Raw genomic sequence first — 16,891 nt, 5'->3', positions numbered from 1 at the left:
GCTCTCTACTAAATGCTGGCAAGTACAATTTACGATCCTCAATTAGATCGCGTTTTACGGTATAACATATTATGCATTCAGTTAAAAATTGGAGTTGTCGACTAGCGACATTCGACTTTATTCTCATAGCAAAGCAAAGCAAAGCCTTGGTGCTACATTCCGTATCGGAACTCGACCTTCTGTTTCTTATACACAGACTTCGCAGCCAACTGTTAAGTGTACAGGACAATTGCGGGGCCAGCGCTACGATCCTACTGACACTAACAGCCGAGACTCGAGCTACGCAACTGGCTTGTTAGGCCAGCATCGTACCTCGAGACCAGCTGAGAGAGTTCCGATTTGCGCATCTGATTTGCTATACACCGGAAAAAAAAATAACGATGTATTTTGCGGTGAGAACAGTTAACGGACAATGTTTTTATTGTAACCATAAAAAACACGGTATTTTCACTGTAAGCTTGTAAACGATTGTTGTCATTGCCATGTTTTAACAACGTTTTTTGTTGTTGAATCTACCACCAACAATAGTTTTACCATGAAAAACATTGTCAGTGACTTCTAAATGTATGGGAAATATGCCTTAAAAAATGCTGTTAAGATACATAACGACCCCCCTTTTTCATGGTAAAAATGGCAAAACGATGTTTTTTATTGTTCTGGACAATGATATTTAACCCTCTAGTGCCCAAATTAATTTTTAGACGGGCTTCGAAAAAACCATTATAAAGCCTTGTAAACATTTTTTAAGTCCTTATTGAAGCTTTTTAAAGGTTTGACTGAAGGCCGTCTAAAGGCGGCACTGGGCACTAGAGGGTCAATGTAAAATTGATGTATTTACAATGAAAAACATAGATAAATTATGGTATAACTATGTATAATTACAGCAACTTTCAAGGTTTTTCTAATGTTATTTTTTTTTGAGCAGCGCATTGCTTCCGACGTTAAGTATAATGTACGGTATGAGAGAAAAATCGAATATCGCTAGTCGAAAAATTCGACTTTCTACTGAGGCGACAATAATACTACCACTTTTTTCTGCAATTATAACACAGTATCGTTAATTAGTTGCACAAAATACACTTTGTATCTTACAGTCTTCAGAATTGTTGGGACTTCTTTCTTTAACTTATTCTGCAATAAATGTTTTTATATATTTTATTTATTTACTCAATCTTTTCATTAAATTGTAATATATAATTTGCTTTTAGTTTAATACATAAACAATAATTTTCATGTATTTAAAACTATATTTACATAATTCCAAAAGAAAATTTCATACTTCATCTACTTTTCAATGTTTTTCATCCTTGTCTTGTTGGTATTCAGTTGTGACTATTTCATGTTTTGCGGTGTACAAAAAAGTACACGATCCTCTCAGCTAGAGAAACAATATTCTCTCCAGTTTGAATTGGATAGTATCCTCGTGATGACCATTTTGACTCGTTCGGTCCAATATCAACAGAACCTGCTAAAAGCATTTCTACGAAAAAAATAAATACGCAACAATAATCTTATGAGCGTAATAACCAAACAGTTGATTCATAGAAAACTACTTACAGTTAGACCACATTGTTCATTTTTCTGTTATCTTCAGTTTATCTATGGACGAAATTTTCGGGATGGGACGTGCGAGCGCTTGTGCAGCGAGAATTTTGCGACCTAATGCTTTTTGTTAACAACAAAGAATCTCTAAAACTTTGAAAAACCCGCAAAGAGATTAGACAAAACCAATAGGAATGTTTCAGTATCTGATAGGTGTGCGGTGTGTGCAATTCTACTGATTCTACGCGTGATTTGGATAGTTTTTTTTATCAACTTTTGATTTTGATTTTTGGAAAATAATTGCCTTTTTCAAAAGTTCAGTTGAGAAAAATGAATTTTCAATTTCAGGCGAAAATTCATCAGCAGTTGTAGCTGCTGTTATGCTAGAGAAACTGCCTTCGAAAGCCCCTAACGGATTACGTTGTCTGTTTATTCCACTAATTACCGTACTTTAGTTATAATGCAATGCTTGTTGCTTTGATTTCAGTTGTCTAAGAACCGTTGTTGTGTGAAGATTTAATGCTGTGCTGATTGTTTACTCTGTCTCAATTCTAATGATTATTTACCCCAATATGCCTATAACTGTTATCTACTCTACGGCTCTAATTGTTATATTTGAATTCAATTGTTTTGATGATTTCACTGAGGAACAACAACGAAGAGCGTTTTTTCTTTCTTAGCCCCACTGCTGGCTAAATAAAACCATTCCTGCTGCACTCTGCGATAAATAAATGATATAGACTATACTGAACCCATTTTGCAACATACATCGTTGATTCATTATTAAAATGAGTCACTCCATCACATTCCAAAAAACTCAACTTCTTTTTTGGAAAACTGTTTCATTTCACAATAGTATAAAACAGACCTAAATCCAACCACTCAATAATCATCATTCGCAACATCTATTTCTATAGTAATTTTATATCATCAAGTAGAAATGTGGCTTTTTCACTAACATTAGTTGAAGTTTCTTGGTAGATTTTGGAGAAATTTTTTTCTCTCTGCTACGTTCCCTTTGGATCATGTTTATTTACAAGTCTTTGCGTGTTTGTTTGTCTGTAGCTGAACTTTATTATCGAGTAGATTCCTTTAAAAATATCGTTCGAGTTTTCATTATAAAACGTATTATGTTTGCTTTTCCTTGCATTCATTTAATAACACATTTAAGGTCACTACAGTGACTCAACCGCCAGTATCATCTAACACTTTAATTTCTGGTTCCCTCTTGTCTTACGTTTATTTTATATTAGTTGAAGTAGTGGTTCTTGCTGTAAACTGTTGTAGATTTGTATTTACGATTTTGTTTTGTTCTTACTTTTGTTTTTATCTTTAAATATAATCAATTTATCACATTCAATTCAGAACGAACTCAATTATGTTAAACTATCATAAATTCAAACATCTATACACCTAAACCTTAGACAGCCCGGTTCAAAGCTGCTTGCTTGGCTTTAATGTGAGATTTTTCTATTCCTGTTTACTAGCGAAGGGGGAGGGGGCCCATTATCCCAGTGAAATGGATAATTTGTATAAATAATAGCTAGTTCCTCTTATCGCTTTTTGTCATTTTATCCCCTGAAGGTAAAATAATAATCTTTCAGTGAGCATCGAAATGCATCTGTCGTATGTTTCTTTAGAAACGCATTTCTTTAGAAACGCAGATGACACGATAGAGTTACACTTAAAAATTGAAAAAAAAAAACTCTCCGATATTACGAAGTTCACAACATTTCTAATTCGACAGTTAACGAATATTTCAAATTTTCTAGATGTATCAAAAATACTATGTTCGTTTTGCCCTTCGAAACGAAAACGTAGCTCAAATTTAGTTAACGTTTAACAAACGCAAAAAAAAACATTATCTGCATCTGCATTAACAATGCTACGTTTTTTATCTGGTTCGAGCACAGAAATTTTGCAAAAAATTCTAAAGTTGCAGTAGCTATGCTTTTTAATTTTTCTTAACTTCTCCCGCTTGATTTTACACTCAAGCGAGTATGTCAAATTAGGTAGCAGTATCGGGAAAGTGTAACAGCAAGTACGAGTAGTTATATGTTCCACAAAATTTGTTCTTCAGCACTGTCATCTTGAAAAATTTCAAAAAAAAAAACAAAACGAAGCAAACGGTAGGCAACATAAACGCAATTTTTATGAAAATTTCCTACCATTAGAAATGCAAACATTATACTCATAATTTGGAGTATAACTTTGTGTCATTCAACTACTAATTTCGTACAACAGCAACACTAGAATTTGTGAAGAATTAAGGTGAAATTGGACGGTAGTTTTTTTTTCGTAAAATTTTGAGGTTAGTTTTTTTACACTTGACAATTTTGGGCGTAAAAATTACACGTAATTTTAATGATTTTCGAGAAAGTTATCTTGCAATATTTGGGCAAAATTCGAGCACGGAGTTTCACCTAAACCACACTGGGGTTTACAGGAAATCGCATCTAGTTTGAACTTTTCTTTTTTCGTTTTGATTCATTCTGGTATATTCGAACATGCTTTGAAAATTATGGCCATATTTTTCTCTTCGGTCTTCTATTTCATAGAATTTGAATAAAAATATAATTTGTGGTTGTATATGAAACGTTTTTCAAGCCAACTCAAGGGTTACAACTGACACGCATTCGAGGATTAACGTGAAACTATGGAAATTGTTTTCTTGGCATGGTCGGGAAGCACGATACCAGGAATAATTATAATTACTCGAAATGTTTACTCTGCCTGCGCTAGAGGAAACACATCAGTAGAATTGTGGCAGTTCATCCATTCATACTGAAAATCAGTCTTGTCCAGTTACTCACCTTTGTGTATTTATTACACATAAATTAACTTACGTTAGTTTTCAAATAGGCATTGTTAATGAGAAAAAATATGCACAACCTAATTGAGCGGCGCCTTTGCGCGTAGGGAGCCCATATGAGTAGCCGACCCAAAGCTGCGTGCTGTTGAGTAAATGACTTGTATCTGGGCAGAGCTCTAAGCTTTAGCATAGGTTATTAAGGAAACAGCCAGAAAAGTTTTCAGGTATCTAGATTTTCACCATTGTGCGCTTATCAATGAGCGAAAGCAGACAGCAAAATGTGCGCTATCTATAATTTCTCAGTTGCAATCGGAAAAGTCTCTCTGCGAGAGCTTTCTGCGCTTACACTTCACAATATAAACTTTCTGGAGTTGCGTATTTTGCTTTCTTTACACACCGTGTTGGAAGCAAATGGGCGAAAAAAATAAACAAATCATCCGTTTTTTTTTGCAACATGCTTGTGTAAATGATGTGGGCCTCTTTGTTACACACAATGGGTATGTAAGACTGCTAAAAACATAACATACAAAAATTAGTGTGTGCACATTTCATAAATTTTCAAGTAAAAGAGGACACGATGTTGATAAAATTTATTATTTTTAATTGCGAAACAGTAACTCGTAAACTGGCTAATACGATTACTTATGCGCAATATACAAATTACCTAACACACACTATTAGTAAACTAATCACTATGCAACAAGGCGGTGGACCACATTGATGATACCCTGTAATTTTATCGTAATATATACCTACTCGAATTTAAATTTTATTCGTGAAGAAAATTATTCGAAAAACAATTTTCAAATAAATCACTTACTATTTGAAATTTAAAGTAAAATATTTTATATTGGGATTCGCGTTATTTTATGAAACTCATATGCGAACAGCCGAATCAAAATTTATTAAATTCATCGCAAATGCATCCCTTTTAATTTACTGATCCCATAGGCTGAGCATTACATCTGTCCCAAGTAAAAAAGAGGGCATTTGAAAAGCAGAAGCTTAAATGGTCATTCCACCTTGCTTTCCAGACTACCTTCGCATTCACTTAGACAATAAGCCCTCTCTCCGTCTTGCTCTCTAATTGTTGTCTATTTGCTACCTTCCTCTACCATTATTTTTTTGTTTAATTTTGATTTCCGTTAGTTATGTTCCAGGTATCGTTACATTCTAAAATCCCAATATGGCGAATTCAACGATTGATTAGCTTTCTTAGTGTGAACAAAATGTGACCGAAAAATGAGCAGTGATTTAAGGAACATTTAAACAGGCTGCTGATTCTACACCTACGATTACCTAACTTCTTCTGGTGGAAAGAAGTTCGATCCATTGGCTAAGAATAATGCTTATGGCGGGTTAGCGGTTTGAGAATTTTAATTCATTCTAATCCCCTAACGGAGCGGAACTGTTTGCTTCACTATAATATTTATTTAGAAGAAGTTTGCTACAATATTTTTGATCTACAAAAGTTTAGTTAGGGGGTATGGCCGGCTACGCTAAACATTATTGGCAAAAAAAATCAATTATCGCTACGCGCTCAGAATTGGGATTCGTTTTGTTTTTGGTTTATCAATAAACCTCCTTTTGGCAGATATTTTTTTATCTCCACTAATACAACTGGTTTTAGTTGTAAAACATATGGTTAAACAGCAATCGTATTTTCGGTCCCTGAGGGGGTTTTCGGTCGATATTTTGCTTCTTCTTAGCATTGTTTTCGGTGTATTTTTTTCTCCTTGCACTGAATTGGTTATCAAAAATAGAGACTGTTTGGCATAGTGTGTACTGTAAACGACAAACTTTTTCCGTTTCGGTTCTCCTCTACAATATCAAAAAAAAAACTTAAATGTAATAGTAAACAAGATTTCGGAATTTTAGAAACTTAAAACGAAAAAGATACTAAAACATATATAAATGAAATTATTTGTTTATTCAGTTTAATAGCTCCTCTATGTTCTGTAAAAATCAATACGTTTCAATCCCTTTTCAGTATAAAAAGAGGTCACTGTGTGCTATCGATTTGCTGCGTAGCCACTTTCATTCGTCACAGTCATGCTTTTGCACTACCTTTGAATAGATTTTTCCCTAACGTTTGAACAATTTATAGTCATTTCCAATAATTACAGATTATGGTTTAGTCTAAATTTTAGATTTTTATTCCGCTAATAGCTGTTCAACAGCTATTCGACAGCTAGAACAGTGAAATTTTGACTCTAGTTATAGTATTGTGAGCTGGAAATAGAAAAGTGTTACAAAACCTAACTGAATACACTGTATAAGCTTAACTGAAATCACGATTTTTATTACTTTGCTCTCCTAGCATTACAAATTGCTTCCAGTTCCGTTTGAGATCTCAACAGGAACTGAACGATACCTGCTTCAGTTTGTTTTCCTTCAATTCATATACAATTTGTGTTTAATACGTTTCCCTAAACTGCATGATAAAATCAATTTTAACGAACCTAGGCTTAAAACCAATTTTCAAAAAAAAACTAAATTATATTATTTTTGGGAAAGTTGGATATAAAAAAATAAAACTCCAACGAATAATACATTTTTGTTAATTGTGTTAACGAAACTAAGTATCGTAAAAAGTAATGATCTATAATATGAAGAGTTACTTCGGCGCGATATATAAAAAAGGTCTTCTAGGCTGGTCTTCGTACTGAAGTGCTCTAGAATAGATACCTTTTATCCGAATCATTTTGTCACATAGGTTGTTTCGCAATTCATTTGTCTGTGCGAAGGTTAATAAATCGATTACCTAGTTATCCTGGTGTGGTACTGCTGGTATCGCATATCTACGAATCTTGGTGCTTCCAGCGATGGTCCACTGTTTGAAGGTTTTGTGTACTGCGTCTAAAGTCGGACAAATCGTCTATTGACAATATGTCTGCCGACCAATGTTTTTTTCTTTCCACTACACAGTGACTTTGCTTGCGACAAACTTGATACACGCCTCGCAAAATTAATCCAACAGGAGGAAGTTCTACATCATCATTCAGCTTCTTTGCTTGATCACAGAACACAAAATTGTGGGAAGAGGTTGTGGGTACACCGTGTGCCCGTGCGCTGCTAGTTACGGCTACATCTGATGGATTAATTATTTCTTCTTTGCATTTAGGGTCCGCATGAATTCACTATTAACAATAATAACGTATTGCATCTAGGGTTTTGCTTTGTCTTAACTCTCATTTATGGTGTGGATGGATGCGATTCGGCTCCTGATGCAGGTACACACCTTCGACGGAGAAGATGGATAGCTCTGTGGAAAGGAGGAGAAAGATATATTTATTGCTGGAGCTGATTATTTTTCCCCACGGGAAGGAGGTCGGTCTTGTGCTTTGTCTTGTAATCCATTCCTGTTGTCATAACGGTTATAAAAATATGTTTTACAATTTTGATTTGTCGAACGCCATGGGTAAAACGGATTTCTAGGAATAGCTATCATTTTTGCTTACCATCCGGGAGTTCGTATAACTTTTTTGGCAACGGAGCAAAATATGGGTGCCGGAGCGCGTCTTCAGCACTTATCCGGTTGTCCGGATTCAGTTGTAACAACGCGGTAGCCATCATTTCACCCTCTATAATATCATAAAGGCGGGGAAAACTTAAGCCTAGCTTGCGGGGTTTGAAGAAACCTGCAAAATGAGTACAAACGATTCATAAGAATGCTTGATGTTGCTTCAGGATAATAATCTTGATTGATTTACCTAGCATATGCAGCTTATAGCCTGGTAAATGCGTCACACCTGGCCACGAGTCCTCCGTAGGTGTGCCAAGGATCTTAAAGATTTTATCCAGCTGGTCGTACGTATCCCGTATGCCAGGAAACGTTGGCATGCCAGTAACCATCTCAACGAATATGCAGCCGACGCCCCACATATCCAGGGAGGTTGAATATTCGGTGCTGCCTAGTAGTACATCTGTAAAGAACGATAAATACATGAAGCATGCATGCAAATGCATTCAGATCGAAGCCGTAATACCTGGGGGTCGATACCACAGTGTCACCACTTCGTGCGAGTACGTATGGCTTGGAACACTCTTGGCACGGGCTAGTCCGAAATCGGCCAGCTTCAGTTCGCCCATTTCACTTATGAGCAGGTTCTGTGGTTTCACGTCCCGATGTAGGACACGTCTTTTATGGCAATAGGAGAGTCCACGTAGCAACTGAAACAAAAACAGTCGCACATTTCGATGATCCAGACCACCCGGATGCCGTTCCATATACTGCGAGAGGTCGGTATTCTGAAATAGAAATAATTAAACATCAGGCGCTGAATTAAAACTTTAAAAATGAATCGCATTATTATAAATTAAAGCAAATGTTTCGAATATTAGATCAAAACCAGCGCACGAGGTTAAATCAACAAGAGCCTTAAAGCTCACACACAAATTTACGATTCAAGACAACGAACTTTCTTTGAGTTTGAACGTTGAAGGAGAATTATATATGAATAAAACACATTACTGCATCATGATTGTAGTCTTACACAAATATTGCCCCCTCGCACAAATGCCACCATCATGAATCACTCGACAGGGAGCTTTCGGGGGAGCAGGGAAAGCTGTGCGTACGTTTGCTTCCCAGACAGACAGACGCCGTACAACACCGGGCTACCACAAAGCAATCGAGTAGAACATAAGAACCATCCACCCACCACCCAAGAACGGAAACTAGAGCCCCAAAAACAATAAATCAAATTGAAGTCGAAAATTTATACTGCATTGCCGAATCGTATGCGTGGCAGTGTGTATCTTTCTCCACCTAAACAAGAAGCCGGAAATGAGGGATTCTTTCCTTTGTAAAGCAACAGGAGGTACAGAGTCTTTTTGAAAAATAATTGCTTTCATTCTCGGATTTTTACTAGAAAAATAGGTTTGTTGGGCAAAAATTTGAAGTTTTCAACACTGTACTGGTATTTATTCTTATTTCCGAAATAAAAAAAAATGTACTTAAAACCGTTTTTACAGAATAGCACTTATCATAATCCTGATAAAATCATTTTTTGTAACTTGTCGTGAGATCGGTAACCGAGGAATTGAAATATTGGAATTTTCCGAATAGATAGGTTGTGCAAAATTTATTCTAAATTAAAAAAAAAACCTTATTCACATTTTACTCAGTTGTTTTTCTCTAAATGCTCAGTTATTACGGAAAGTAGGGGGTTAGGGGCATAATGAGCACACGGGGCGAAATGGGCACCCCTCTTTTATACGAAACTAGGCATTTTTTAATACAATGTGGTATGTGGAACTCTTCCCTAGTTACTACAGTATCTCTTTATGTACAACAAAAGTGATTTGTTTGTTTAAAATATGGAAATAATTTGAAAAAATCAACTTGGTTCCCGGATGTTGGAAAAATTATTATTATTGCGCACTACAAAATAAGCTTCTACGGTCGTTTAAATGGCTCAATCAAGTATGTAGACACATCAATATGACGTATGGGTCGTACCCCAAATTTCACCATCATTGAAGTTTTGATTTTAAGCTATAATTAGTGTTAAAATCTCATGTTAATGTTAGCTAATTCGATAGGGGCGAAATGGTCACCTTTAGGTGGGGTGAAATGAGCACACCTTGTCACATAAACTTACCTGAAATTCATTTCAGTAGACTTGTGAGTTTGTCTATTTCCATAGCCAGTGTTTGTTTACAGTGATGGTGCGAACATATATTAGAAAATCTTCGAGACCAAATTGGTCAGAAAAAGGGACTACAGGCAGAATTGGCCACCATGAGGCGCGACGGGACATTCACGAAATAAGCCGTCAAGTATCACGGCATCCCGCGACAAACGTTGGCCCATTAGTAGTACTTCTACACAGTTTCAAGATATGTTCTATAAGAGTGCTCATTATACCCCGTGGGTGCTCATTATGCCCCAGTGGGGTGCTCATTGTGCCCCACACATCGACTGATTGCTAGTTTTTGATGCATGAATCTAATTTGTGTTTTTCACCATTATACGATAAACTTTTCAATTTGTGAATAGTGTACCTTTAATTATAGATAGTTAATTCAAGTTTTGCACTGAAGACAGCTTAAAAATTTTGTCGTTTTCCATGCTTAAATCAGCAACCAAGTTAGGGTGCTCATTATGCCCCTATTCCCCCTGTAAAGACGGTTATAGGGATAAATGGGACTCTTTTATCATTTCCTAAACCAGAATGTTTTATGGCAGTTTAATAATGCAAAAAAATAGTGTGTCGACGTCTTCGAGATGCATTGTTGATTCGCAGTGAACATACGATAAATTTAGTAAACAAAAGAAAAAAATATTCGTGAACATGTTATTCCATGTAATTTTCATTCTTCAGAAAATAGTGAACGTCTTTCATATATTACACTGGTCAACACAGGTTTTACCCTAGAGCTCAAACTGAAAATAATATGAAAGATTATAGTGTTTCAACCATTCTTGTGAATGTTGATGCCCTTAAGTGCGTCAAGAGCCCGAAGAGTGATTGCTCCCCAGGTTGGTTGCTCACTACGTTTGCTGACGGGAAAACTTCATTTAAGTTTCTTAAGACTTTACGCACTTCCGAATTGGCTAATGGGCCATCCACATTCCACAGAGTTTGACCCCTCCCCCTCTGTGGACAACTGCCCATGTAAACTCCAAAAAATTTTGTATGAACCGTGGACATTACACAGATCCTCCCCCTGAAGCTGCTCACGTGGAATGTGGATGATAAGGGCAAGAAAACTCACAGTTATTGTTAAAATAATATTTTTTTTTTTCTCAGTTTGAGCTCTATGGCAAAAGCTGTGTTAGCAGCTGGTCAAAAAAAATCAAATAAAAAATTTGCCCTAAAGCTCAAACTAGAGAAAAATGAGATTGATGAGACCACGCACCACGGGGCCAAAAGACCACGGAAGACCACAGGGGGTTACGGGGGGTATAAAAAGCGTCAAAATATGACCACGTGGTTTAGGAACGGCCCCTTAAATCTATGACTATCATGTAGCAAAACGGGATTATAACAACAGTGGTTTGGTGCGCTCACATCACTCACTCTCAATACGGGTTGCGTTCTAGTAGAATATTGAAGAGAGAGAATAGAAGAGAAAAACGTAGAAGCTGAAGTGATTTCTTGCTATCTTTAGCGATACTGCTTACCGTACAACGCGCTGTTCGAACAAACCGTTGCGTAGTTCAGTCAATGGTCAATTCGAGGACAATATTGGAATTGTTGTTTATCACATGACATAAACAGTAGGATGCTAATGAAAATCGACTTCACGAATTTCGTTTAGCGGTAGGTATCAAAAGTTTTGTCTTCATACATGCAGCAGCTTCCTTTCCAGAACCAGGTATAATCACAAAATTCCATTCCCACAGACAGACAGGTATTCGAGGCAACCTTCTGTGGCGTAGTCTGTGATGATATATTATCTCGATATTCCCTCGCTGGAACAAACTACGGATACTAGACACCTTGTTTCCCATGACTAACTTTGTGTTAAATAGGTGACAAAAAAGAGTAGTGGTGAAGTTTCCTTTCTTGATAACTAAAGGTGACACAGACAGAATCAAAAATTGAAAAGTTAGAGAATGACAGAGAGAATATTGAACCCTAGCACCCTTCTTGGCTGGTACAGTAAAAATATCGACTTGAAGTCAGCTCTGTTTTTAACAACGAAAAATTCACAGCACTTCTCTCTACAATCAAAAAGAATTGATTGGAAATCAGCCCACTTGGGCTTAATGTATCTAAGTTTATAACCATTGACAATTTAGTCATAATGAGAAAATGTGCTGTTATCTATATTTTTTTTTGCTAACTGGTTTCAAAATTGATTTTACATGGTTCCAAAGATTGACCTTGCGATTTCGGATGTTGGATACATTTAAACTCAAAAGTCAAATCGTTTGAAATAAATCGTTTTATCGGAATGAGAACATCCTTGCACCTGAATTTGACTTGAAGTATCGTAATACATTGTTTTTTTGGGTGCTTTACGACCGATCATGTCACAATTTTGGTTAGTTAAGGTTTTTATGCATGGTCCGTTGTGCAGTTGGTTATTTATTCATGAATGTATGAATAACCATACAATATACTGATTGGTTCATACAATCTGTTGATTTCCTAGAATTTTGTTTATAAAATTCAAATCGCTGATATTTTTTTTACCACCAGGGTTGAGCGTGCACTCAATTCTGGACAATGCACTGGGTTCTGGACGATAACACATTTGTAATAAGTTTCTTTTCTGTCGATATAAGACGGCAGAAATATTAATAAACCTCACATGTGGTCCTTAGCCTCTTATCCAGCCACTCCTATTCCGACCTCCACGCGGTGCCAGCTGGGATACAAGCAACCAAGAGAAGATCGGGTAACCAACCCTGGTGGGAACTTGGTCGTATACTGACAGCGAAGGAGGCCTCTTTCGAGTTTCCGAGCGTCTTTCCTTCATGTTAGGAGCGGCTCAATACAGCCTCTGTACTCCAGGGTAGGGACAGCCGATTACCGTCCTCGTGCCAACGTGGGACAGTGTTGTGCACGATGATCCTCCGGCGAGACAGGGGGTTGGTGAGCAGGCCTTACAAACCGCCACCGTAAAACACTCACAAGTCATGAACGAGAAACAAAGAAATTCGGACTGGAACAATCGGCACAGACCCATGCGACGAAAACGGACTAACGATTGGAAACTCGGGACGTGGAACTGCCGATCTCTCAATTTCCAAGCGAGCACACGAGCGCGATCTGAAGTATTGGAATCCTGCAGATTCGGCGTCGTAGTGCTGAAGGAGATGTGCTGGAAGGGTTCAATGGTACGTACGTTCCGGGATGGCCATGCCATCTACCAGAGCTGCCGCAACACGCATGAGCTGGGGACAGCTTTTATAGTGATGGGCGAGATGCGGAAACGGGCGATTGGGTGGTGGCCGAACAGCCCTCGAATATGCAGGTTGAGAATCAAGAACCGTTTCTTCAACATCGGGGATTTGCGTAGTACCTGCTCCCAGCACAACCTCCTACACAAATACACCTGGAGGTCACCAAATCAAACAGAAACCCGGATCAACCACGTTATGATTGACTGTCGACACTTCTCAGACATCATCGACGTCAGATCCTATAGGAGAGCTAACGTCGACTCGGACCACTTCCTGGTGATGGTTAAGATGCGCCCAAAACTCTCCGTTGTTAACAACGTTCGGTACCGACGCCCGCCTCGGTTAGATCTCGTGCGACTGAAGCAGCCTAACGTCGCCGAAAACTACGCGCATTCGCTCGAAGCTGCGCTGCCAGGAGAGGACCAGCTGAAGGAAGCTCCTCTCGAGGACTGTTGGAACACCATTAGAACAGCCATCAACAGCGTAGCGGAGAACGTCATCGGGCATGTGGGACGAACCCAACGAAAAGAGCGGTTCGACGACGAATGTAGGAGGGTAATGAATGAGGAGAATGCTGCCCGACCGGTAAGATGCGCACTGCCACTCGTCAGAACGTGGAAAGACATAGACAGAAGAAGATGCAGCGAACCCAAATCTTCCGGAAGAAAAAGCGCCGCCTGGAGGAGGAGGAGGAGGAGGAGGAGCTGGAACAGCTGCATCATTCTCAGGAAACGCGAAAGTTTTATCAGAAGCTCAACGCATCCCGCAGCGGTTTTGTGCCGCGAGCCGAAATGTGCCGGGATAGAAATGATAGTAATCTGACGGACGATCGTGAGATGACCGAAAGGTGGAAGCAGCACTTCGACGAACAGCTGAATGGCGCCCAGGTAGGAGACCATGGCGGCGGAAAAAGCGATCCCACCGGTGCGACAAATGCGCCAGCCCCAACGATAGGCGAAGTTAAGGATGCCATCGAGCAGCTAAAAAACAATAAATCGGCTGGCAATAATGGCCTCGGAGCGGAGCTTATAAAAATGGGCCCGGAAAAGCTGGTCATCTGTTTGCACCGGCTGCTTGCAAGAATTTGGGATACAGAACAGCTACCGGAGGAGTGGAAAGATGGGGTTATCTGTCCCATCTATAAGAAAGGCGACAAATTGGACTGTGGGAACTATCGTGCGATCACCGTCTTGAAAGCCGCCTACAAAGTGCTTTCCAAATCATTTTCCGCCGACTCTTATTGCTAGCCAACAGATTTGTGGGAAGTTATCAGGCCGGTTTCGTAGAAGGACCATAGGAGCTCGCGCAAGTCTACGGCGAACCCAGTATCCAAAAGGTGGCCCAACTGGACGTATACGCTGGACAGGGAACGTTGCAAGAATGCCGTTGTGGGTTGGAGCCCCACCTGCTGAACTATATATTTCGTAGCTACTGCTATCATATTTGCAGTTAATTCAATTTTCTATCTTCATTGCACAATGGTCCAGAAACCAAATTTAGTGGGAAATTTGGGTCTAGAGCTCTATAATAACATTTAGAGAAAAATTTTCTTCTACAAAGTTGTTACATATAATAAAGCGCTTATTGAAAAATTATCAAAAATTAGGGTGACCAACATTTTTGATGCTATCAAGTACCTAACTATTTTATCTTTGTAGATAGAAGAAAAATTTGTTCTACAATGTTATAGCTCGATTTATTTTAAGTAACTTTGTGAAAAAAAGTTTTTCTCTATCTGTGAAAACAACCGATTTATATTGAAAAAAACACATTTTGCGCTCTAACTTTTTAATTTCAAGTTTCATCTCAAAATTGTCGTTGAACGACTTTTAGAGCTTTTTAAGAGAAACAATTTGGGATGCTGACATCGTAAATATCTCAATTTTAATCGAAGTTATTAATATTTTTCATCAAAAAATATGCGTTTTTCATTTGTATGTCATTCTTTTTGGGGCAAACATAAAAAAAACTCTTGGTCTCATTTTAAAGGGCATACTTGACTCTTCAAATAGAGGAATATTGAAAAATATGTTATTTTTTAAATTTGAGTAAATTCAATTCAAAAACAAAACGAAAATTTCAATACTTTTATACATTATGCATGTAAAAGCACCCAGATTTATTTTTTGGTATTTTTTCTTATAACTAGAAGTAATTTCCTTTAATTTGACCTAAAAAGTTCGAAAATTGATCAACTGGTTCAAAAGTTATGGATTTTTTTAAATAAAATACATCGAATATAGCCGTTTTTTATGGTCACCCTATTTCTAAGTAGGTCACGCAAAGTGCTTCAATTGCGCTCAAATCGCAGGGATGCATCTATGTTGAAAATAATAAAACCCGTATTGTTTCGTTTGGTTCAAAATGAAACCAAGAAATATTTTTAATGTTTGCCCCAAAAAGAATGACATACAAATGAAAAACGCATATTTTTTGATGAAAAATGTTAATAACTTTGAGTAAAATTGAGATATTTACGAAAAATTGCAAATTGTTTCTCTTAAAAAGCTCTAGAAGTCGTTCAAAGACAGTTTCTGCAAGGATGGTGTTTGCCTCGAATCCGGCAGGAAGAAGACGACCAGGGGCGCAACGAGCAAGATGGGTAGACCAGGTGGAGCGAGATCTGGAAGGGAGTACACGGTGTCCCAGGGATTGGAAAACAGCAGCCAATAACCGAGTTAATTGGAGAAACTATGTTTATTAGGCTATGTCATACCGGAATGCCAAATAAATAAATTGAAAGTTGTGGGTTGGAGCCCCACCTGCTGAACTATATATTTCGTAGCTACTGCTATCATATTTGCAGTTAATTCAATTTTCTATCTTCATTGCACAATGGTCCAGAAACCAAATTTAGTGGGAAAATTTGGGTCTAGAGCTCTATAATAACATTTAGAGAAAAATTTTCTTCTACAAAGTTGTTACATATAATAAAGCGCTTATTGAAAAATTATCAAAAATTAGGGTGACCAACATTTTTGATGCTACCAAGTACCTAACTATTTTATCTTTGTAGATAGAAGAAAAATTTGTTCTACAATGTTATAGCTCGATTTATTTTAAGTAACTTTGTGAAAAAAAGTTTTTCTCTTTTTGTGAAAACAACCGATTTATATTGAAAAAAAAAAACACATTTTGCGCTCTAACTTTTTTATTTCAAGTTTCATCTCAAAATTGTCGTTGAACGACTTTTAGAGCTTTTTAAGAGAAACAATTTGGAATGCTGAAATCGTAAATATCTCAATTTTAATCGAAGTTATTTATATTTTTTATCAAAAAATATGCGTTTTTCATTTGTATGTCATTCTTTTTGGGGCAAACATAAAAAAAACTCTTGGTCTCATTTTAAAGGGCATACTTGACTCTTCAAATAGAGGAATATTGAAAAATATGTTATTTTTTAAATTTGAGTAAATTCATTTTAAAAACAAAACGAAAATTTCAATACTTTTATACATTATGCATGTAAAAGCACCCAGATTTATTTTTTGGTATTTTTTCTCATAACTAGAAGTAATTTTCTTTAATTTGACCCAAAAAGTTCGAAAATTGATCAACTGGTTCAAAAGTTATGAATTTTTTTAAATAAAATACATCGAATATAGCCGTTTTTTATGGTCACCCTATTTCTAAGCAGGTCACGCAAAGTGCTTCAATTGCGCTCAAATCGCAGG

The 16,891-nt window shown here is 37.4% G+C and overlaps 1 protein-coding gene across 4 annotated transcripts in view; it reads right to left on the bottom strand.

Moving 5' to 3' along the window:
• Positions 1–1,141: 1,141 nt before the first annotated feature.
• The window catches only part of LOC129725457 (cyclin-dependent kinase 14), a 173,387-nt gene continuing 157,637 nt past the window's right edge, over positions 1,142–16,891 (bottom strand). For all 4 annotated transcript variants that reach the window (XM_055681329.1, XM_055681330.1, XM_055681331.1 and 1 more), the window contains 4 exons: positions 8,344–8,605; positions 8,068–8,280; positions 7,816–7,995; positions 1,142–7,619 (listed from right to left, as the gene is read on the bottom strand). In XM_055681329.1, the coding sequence (XP_055537304.1) occupies positions 7,546–7,619; positions 7,816–7,995; positions 8,068–8,280; positions 8,344–8,605 (729 nt within the window). In that variant the 3' untranslated portion in view covers positions 1,142–7,545. The remainder of the gene's footprint in view (positions 7,620–7,815; positions 7,996–8,067; positions 8,281–8,343; positions 8,606–16,891) is intronic.

This window comes from Wyeomyia smithii, chromosome 2 (assembly GCF_029784165.1).
Source record: "Wyeomyia smithii strain HCP4-BCI-WySm-NY-G18 chromosome 2, ASM2978416v1, whole genome shotgun sequence".
NCBI classification, from domain to species: domain Eukaryota; kingdom Metazoa; phylum Arthropoda; class Insecta; order Diptera; family Culicidae; genus Wyeomyia; species Wyeomyia smithii.
This window is presented reverse-complemented; position numbering and strand designations above follow the sequence as displayed.